The sequence below is a fragment of the Mesocricetus auratus genome, unplaced genomic scaffold, assembly GCF_017639785.1.
Source record: "Mesocricetus auratus isolate SY011 unplaced genomic scaffold, BCM_Maur_2.0 Super-Scaffold_100008, whole genome shotgun sequence".
Taxonomy (NCBI): Eukaryota; Metazoa; Chordata; class Mammalia; order Rodentia; family Cricetidae; genus Mesocricetus; species Mesocricetus auratus.
Genome location: NW_024429192.1, coordinates 86,390,292 through 86,397,970, shown reverse-complemented (window position 1 = coordinate 86,397,970; position 7,679 = coordinate 86,390,292). Strand labels below are relative to the sequence as shown.

The 7,679-nt window shown below is 48.7% G+C and overlaps 1 protein-coding gene across 2 annotated transcripts; it reads left to right on the top strand.

Annotated features, from left to right (window-relative positions):
- The first annotated feature begins 1,753 nt into the window (after window positions 1-1,753).
- Hmgb1 (high mobility group box 1) lies at window positions 1,754-7,206 on the top strand. 2 transcript variants are annotated; one of them, XM_040751395.1, is made up of 5 exons: window positions 1,754-1,910; window positions 3,869-4,032; window positions 4,154-4,299; window positions 4,620-4,794; window positions 5,559-7,206. In XM_040751395.1, the coding sequence occupies exons 2-5, from the start codon at window positions 3,883-3,885 to the stop codon at window positions 5,733-5,735; spliced, it is 648 nt and encodes a 215-aa protein (XP_040607329.1). In that variant the 5' UTR covers window positions 1,754-1,910; window positions 3,869-3,882; the 3' UTR covers window positions 5,736-7,206. The 2 variants fall into 2 exon arrangements, with proteins under 2 accessions (XP_040607329.1, XP_040607328.1); XM_040751394.1 differs by lacking the exon at window positions 1,754-1,910 and adding an exon at window positions 3,445-3,616.
- The last annotated feature ends 473 nt before the right edge of the window (window positions 7,207-7,679 follow it).

Genomic DNA, 7,679 nt, shown 5'->3' with positions numbered 1-7,679 from the left:
TTTAAATACCGATAGTGCACAATGCCTGTTGATATAGTCCTTAATAATAGTGTGGGGTGTTGGTTTGATTTTGAGACAGGGTTTAACTATGTAACCCTGGACGGATCTGAAACTCACTGTGTAGATCAGTCTGGTCTGGAATTCACAGAGATCCTCCTGTTTCTGCATCCTGAATGCTGGGACTAAAGGTATTTGCAATCCCACCCAGAAACTACAGGTCGTGTGTGTGTGTGTGTGTGTGTGTGTGTGTGTGTGTGTGTGTGTGTGTGTATATCTTCAGTGTACTGTCCATTCACACCAATGGTATACCCTGAGACCAAGAGTGTTTGTTTTGAAAAAGACAATGGACATTAAAACCAGTGGTCAGAAAAGATTATCTAACCCTATTCTCAATAAGCATAATAAATTCGAGCAGACCCACTAGATAATAGAACCTTAGAAGTGGTGTGGAAATCTAACCCAATACGGTCTGTTTTGATTGGATCAATTGCTTTTTGGAGGAATTCTTTGTTGGGTAGAGACGTGTATAAGATGTCAGAGGGTGAAAAAGATGGGGGATGTCTGTTGTAACTGGAGAGGTGTGGTCTACCTCCCCCTGGATGGATGAGATAGTAGATTTGCCAAGGATTAATGTAAATTTGTGGCCTTCGGAATCGGCCTATTTTCTCTGTGGACCTCAAGTGTGAATACCAGCCAGCTTGGTGAGTGGGAGAAAGCACAGCCTGTGGGTTTGAGCCCAAGCAGTCCCCAACTGCATCTAATCCCTGAGGTAACAGTAGCCCCAAACGTCTGGTAATCCTAGAGCAGGTACATGTATGCACTAAGTGGTGAGATGGAAGGGAAGATACCATCACAAAGATTCGTTTGATTCTAACAGTAATCCACACCAAGTCACAGAAAACAGCCAATGTGTGTGGATGGGGGTAGGGAGGTGAGGTCTTTCATGAACTTGCTGCTAATTCTAGCTGGGCCCTCCCAATCATCCTGAGAGCAGCCGGTATCAAAACCCAGTGGCTGTGCATTAATCCCCTGGAATAAAGCTTTGCTGCCCGAGGGGTTCAGAAAAGTGCTTTGTGTTTGACCAAAAAAAAAAAAAAGAAAGAGAAAAAAGAAAAAGAAAGTTCGAGAAGTACTGGTTAACGCGAGCAAACCCAGAAACAGGGTGCCACTGGCCGCCTGCTTGTGGGTGCAGACTAGGCCTCTGGGCAGGGTGGGCACTCGCCGTGCGACCCGGGTACGGGGTGTCCCGTGGTGGGCTGAGGCGGCACGGCGGCCCCCAGGTCCTCAGAGCCCCCCGGGTTCGGGCCGCAGGCCCCCCGAGCCGCGGCCCCGCTCGGGGAGGCTTCCGCAAGCTCGGGCCGCGCGTCTCAACGGCTCCGGGCGGGAGCGTGGAGCGGGAGGGGGGGCGGGCCTGCGGGAGCCGCCCGGGCCTGAGGACGCGGCGGTGGCTGCGGCCGAGCCAGGGCTCGGGCGCGCGCGCCGCGGCTCGGGCGTGGGGCCGGCTCGGGGCAGACGCAGGCCCATAGACACCATAGAGCTCCGCTTTCCCGTAGCAGCTGCTGCCGCTACCGCTGCCTCTCCCGCCTCAGCCTCTCGGCCCGGCACACACACACACATTCAGATTTGCGCGCTGTTTCAATCCTCGGTGACGTGTCCTCGCGGACAGCCAATGGCGCGCGGGCTCTGGTCAGGACAATGGGAGGGAACGGACCAATGAGCGAGCCCCGTGAGTTGGCGGTAGCCAATAGGAGGCGCGCTGGCTGGAGAGTAATGTTACAGAGCGGAGAGAGTGAGGAGGCTGCGTCTGGCTCCCGCTCTCACAGCCATTGCAGTACATTGAGCTCCATAGAGACAGCGCCGGGGCAAGCGCGAGCCGGACGGGCACTGGGCGACTCTGTGCCTCGCGGACGGTGAGTGCGGGACGGCGAGCGGCGGGGAGAGCGCCTCGGGCAGCCTGGTAGCCCGCGCGGCGGTCGGATCCCCGCGGCCCGGAGCCGGCGGGTCAGGCTCCACACAAAGGCAAATGAGGGGGGACCGTGGGGGGAACTGCGCACGGAGCGAGGCTCCGCCGGGCGCCGCGAACGCTGCCCCGCGCCGAACGGAGCCGCGGGCCTCAGGCGGCCGCCACTTCACACCCGCGGCGGCGTCTGTGCTTCACTGGCGCAAAAAAAATTTTTTTTAATTTTTTTGTTTCAGATTATTTTTTTTTACATTTTAAAACGTGTTTGTGGCCCCCGGGACCGAGCGTTTCGGGCGGGCGGCGTGCGCGGAGCGGGCAGCGGCGGCGCTTCCCGGCTGCATGGGCGACCGCGGCGGGGAGCGCGGGGCGGCGGGCGGGGCGCCGCTGCGGGCGAAGGCGGCGCGGGTGGGCCGGGGGCGGCCGTGTGGGGCGGCTCGGGCCGGGCGCGGCGGCGGGCGAGCGGGCGGCAGGGGGGGAGCGGCGCCGCTGCGCTCGCTGGAACATGGCTGACTCGGCCCGGCGCTGCTGGCTGGAGAGAAAACAAGGCGGGCGTGCGGGCGGGGGAAGCTGGGCGCAGCAGTTCTGAGGCAACTTTTTTTTTCCCCCCCTCGCCTCTCTTTCCCCTCTCCCCTCTCCCTCTCTCTTCGCAGCCCCGCGTTCCCCGTGCGGGGGCGGCGGGGCGCGCGGAGGGAGACGGCGCGGGGGCCGCGGGGGGAGGGGAGCCGCGCGCCCCCGCCCCTCCCCCGCCGCCATGGCGAGTGCGCCAGCGCCCCGCCCGCCCGCCGCGCGCCTCGGTCTCCTCGCACACACTCACACACACACACGCGCGCACACAAAGGGAAGGAGCCATATTCGCGCTCGCCCTCGCGGCGGCGGCGCAGGCGGGGAAGACGCGCAGCGGCCATTCCGTGCGCCGGCCCTGGCGGCCGCGGGCGGAGCCAGCCCCCATTTCGAGCGGGGCTTCTCCCTGCGCCGCGGCCGACAAAATGGGGGCGGCGGTGGCGCGAGCCCGCGGCCTTCCGGGCGCACGTGGCGGCCTCGGGCCCGCCCGGAGCCGCGGCCCCCCTCAGCCTCGGGCCAAGTTGGGAGGGCGGGGAGTCGGGCCCGCCCGCGCGCGCCAGGGCACCCCAACTTTCCCCGGGCCCGGTTTGAAGAGGAAAAAAAATTACCAGACACCCCCGTGGCAGCGGGAGGGTGGGTGGCGGCAGGAGTGGCTTTTGTCCCTCATCCTTGTTTACTCGGGGAAACTTCAGACCGGACGTGTTTAGTCAGAGCAGAAACGCATCTCGGGGCCAAAGCGATAGGAAACGGCGGCCTCTCCCGGCCCTGGCCCCGCGCCGTCGCCGCCCTCCCGAGCAAAGTTTGATGCGAACGCACGGGGTTCTTAAAGCTGGGTAAACTTGAGCTGCACGAGGGGCATTTATTGTTTTGGTTTGGTTCCCCCGCGCGCGCGCTCACACACACACTTTCGTTTTTTCTGGGTCTGTAATTCTCTAAAATCTACGGGATCATTCTTTGTACACTGCCAAATTCACGAATGTACAGGGTGGGTTTTCTTTTTTAACGTCTTTGTTTTGTTTAAGAAATATTGATTGTTTTTGGATTTAAAAATGGTTTTCTTGACCGGTTTGGACAATCAATTCACAACAGACACAGGTAACTTGCTTAGAGTGTCTGCCTACACTTTGTGATCACGCTTGGGCCCCTTTTTTTTTTTCCTGTGTCCTATCGTCTCACTCTGGCTTAGCCACTTCTAGGAATTGGCCGTGTTCTGTCTGGTTTTTATGGGAGATTGTCGTCACCGCTGGGTTAGATAACGCAAACTTTGGTTTGCCTTACTACCCTGAGCAGTTTGAGGCTTGTGGATTTCATATAACCTCCTTACTAACATCCAGTGTTTTCTTTTAGAAAATCATCTAAACATGGGCAAAGGAGATCCTAAGAAGCCGAGAGGCAAAATGTCCTCATATGCATTCTTTGTGCAAACTTGCCGGGAGGAACACAAGAAGAAGCACCCGGATGCTTCTGTCAACTTCTCAGAGTTCTCGAAGAAGTGCTCAGAAAGGTGGAAGGTAAGAGGGATCTTAGACCGTATAGCCAATTCTAAATTAGGATGGAGGGGCCTGGTTGGCTGTTCTCATACCTTGTGGCTATTAACTACTAATATGGCAAGTTTACAATGAACTTTTCCAGACCATGTCTGCTAAAGAAAAGGGGAAATTTGAAGACATGGCAAAGGCTGACAAGGCTCGTTATGAAAGAGAAATGAAAACCTACATCCCCCCCAAAGGGGAGACCAAAAAGAAGTTCAAGGACCCCAATGCACCCAAGAGGCCTCCGTAAGTACAGCTTTTATTTTGGGTTGGTTCATGACAGATACAGATTGAATTGAGCCACCTTGAGTGTCCAGTGTTTGGTTTCTTGGCTGAGAGTGGCTCAACTCAGGTATTTAAGGTGTCGAATTGTAACTCATGTTGGGTAGAGGTATTAGCCAAGGTCTTTTAATTACGATACTTGGTGCCTTTACACAGTATATCACTTACTAGCAATTTTGGCCCTATATCAGCACATGAGATTAGTAGGTACTTATGTTGAAAAACAGTAAATGTTTGACAAACTTTGGTTTTGTTAAAATTCTAAAATTAAATTCTGGTTTTAGTTCGGCTTTCTTCTTGTTCTGTTCTGAGTATCGCCCAAAAATCAAAGGAGAACACCCTGGTTTGTCCATTGGTGATGTTGCAAAGAAACTGGGAGAGATGTGGAACAACACTGCTGCAGATGACAAGCAGCCCTATGAAAAGAAGGCTGCCAAGCTGAAGGAGAAGTACGAAAAGGTAAGGAGTATGGTGGGTGCTTTCCAGGAGGTGAAAGGGAATGCCAGATGTTAGGTGATGTCCTGGTAGGACCAATACATTGTTAAAAATTTGAGCTGAAGCCATGTTTAATTATATTTCTTAATATCTCCAACTTTGGAGAAAATTTGATTTTTACTGAGAATGTTTTTAAATACTTATGCATACAAAATACAAAAGTAGACTGAGCAAAGTACTGTACATAATTGAACTGTCTGTATACAAAATATTGACATTATGTTCAGTTTGGATTTAAAATAGTTAAATTTCAAGCCTGCCAAGGTAACTTAACTATAAATAGTGTGAAAGAAAGTGGTGATTCCTATACCTGTACTGAAATGCTCTAATACTTATAATTTTTAAGTTCATTTGTTCTGAAACCCATTTCTACATGTTAGTGTATCTATCTGCATGCTTCTCTTACATCTGTTACACACATACCACACCCCCTACCGATTTTCTACTATGAATTAGGGTCTGGCTATGAACCTGTGGAATGCTGTTTTGTGTTCAGAAGGTGGCAGTGTTACCCTTTGATCAGCCTCTGCCTTCGAGTTCTCATAAACTAGAATTAGGATGTGGCGCATAATTGCACCTCAGTGAGGCATAACAATACAAATATTAGACTGTCATCTCATTTTGTAAGCTTTCCCCATGCTTTAATTGGGAAGGTGTAGTGGGCTACGTGTGTTATGGAGACTCAATTTTTTAATTTTGTTATTTTTTTCCTCCCTTTGTTTTGCAAGGATATTGCTGCTTACAGAGCTAAAGGAAAACCCGATGCAGCGAAAAAGGGGGTGGTCAAGGCAGAAAAGAGCAAGAAAAAGAAGGAAGAAGAAGATGATGAGGAAGATGAAGAGGATGAGGAAGAGGAGGAAGAAGAGGAAGACGAAGATGAAGAAGAAGATGATGATGATGAATAAGTTGGTTCTAGCGCAGTTTTTTTTGTCTATAAAGCATTTAACCCCCCTGTACACAACTCACTCCTTTTAAAGAAAAAAAATTGAAATGTAAGGCTGTGTAAGATTTGTTTTTAAACTGTACAGTGTCTTTTTTTGTATAGTTAACACACTACCGAATGTGTCTTTAGATAGCCCTGTCCTGGTGGTATTTTCAGTAGCCACTAACCTTGCCTGGTACAGTCTGGGGGTTGTAAATTGGCATGGAAATTTAAAGCAGGTTCTTGTTGGTGCACAGCACAAATTAGTTATATATGGGGACGGTAGTTTTCTTTTTTTCTTTTTTTCCCATCTTCAGTTGTCTCTGATGCAGCTTATACGAAGATAATTGTTCTGTTAACTGAATACCACTCTGTAATTGCAAAAAAAATTGCAGCTGTTTTGTTGACATTCTGAATGCTTCTAAGTAAATACAATTTTTTTATTAGTATTGTTGTCCTTTTCATAGGTCTGAAATTTTTCTTCTCAAGGGGAAGCTAGTCTTTTGCTTTTGCCCATTTTGGGTCACATGAATTGTTGCAGTGTTTCTTTTCATATAGTTAGCTGGGGGGGGAGGAAGCTTTTATCTACACACCCTGCATATTGTGATGGGTAACATTTTCATCCATAGTTGAAATTCCAAAATCGTGATCAGTTGGATAAGAGATAGTACATAACCCATGTGCAAAGCTGAGTGATCAATTCTATCACACCATGGAATTATTAGAATCGAACAATCTGGAAGTGTCCTTGAAGGACTAGTAGGAAATTGTGTTCTAATCCTTACGTGAGGACTCTTCTTAATGTCCATTACTGTGTAATGGCAGTTACATTCTGCAGTTCCCTATTAAAGACCTGAGAATGTATCCCCCAAAAGCGTGAGCTTAAAATACAAGACTGCCATATTAAACTTCGCTGACATTGGTCCTAGCGAAGGCTGATGAAAACACTGGCTGTAATGCCTTTGCCCATTTATCTAAATACAGGATTGCTCAGGAAACTTGACTGTTTAAAAATATTTTTAATTAGTTGAGCCAGCTTTTCTTAAAATTATGCCACATTTAAAATTAAGGATATATTTTCCTATATTGTGATTTGTCCCTTTATAAACCAGATACAAGGAAAGATGGTAAACTTTGCATATTAGTACTAGTTGTCCAATCCATTTGGTTTTTCTTTATAAAACCCAAACTCATTCATTAGTCATGTTTAATCTGCTTAGCAGTTTAGGGAACAATTTGGCAATTTTGTGGTTTTTTGAGATTATCATTCTCTTAAAGTGCCAGTGTTTTAAAAATAGCGTTCTTGTAATTTTACACGCTTTTGTGATGGAGTGCTGTTTGTTATATAATTTTGACTTGGGTTCTTTACATTTGCTTTTGTTTATGTAATTTGAGGAGGAATACTGAACATGAGTCCTGGATGATACTAATAAACTAATTGCAGAGGTTTTAAATATTAGTTAAATGACTATCACTAAGAACTTGAAGTTTTTTGTCACGTTGTTTATAATAGTGCCTGGTAGTAAACTTAGAGCTTTTTCCCATTAGAAACGCTTAGACTGGTGGCAGTGAGTAAAGCACTTCAACTGCCAAACCTGACAACTACAGTGAAAGGAGCAAACCAGCTTCCAGAATTCTGACCACATGCTTACCTGCACTTAGTACAAATAATAATGAAGTTTAAAATGGCATAAATAGGCTAAAGGGCTGAAAAGGACCGGTAGAGAGGGAAAAGAGAACCATAATCTTTCAAAATATTAAGGAAGATTAAAACTTAAGTGAAAAGTGGGTTGGTTTTAAAGATAACGCTAAGTTCTCAGCCTATGGTGGACCTCAGCAGGCTGTAGAGATTTTGGTTACAGATTTAGGAACAAGTAACTGACTTACATGGAAGTTTGTGCTGTTGCTTTAGAACTGCCATTGTAGA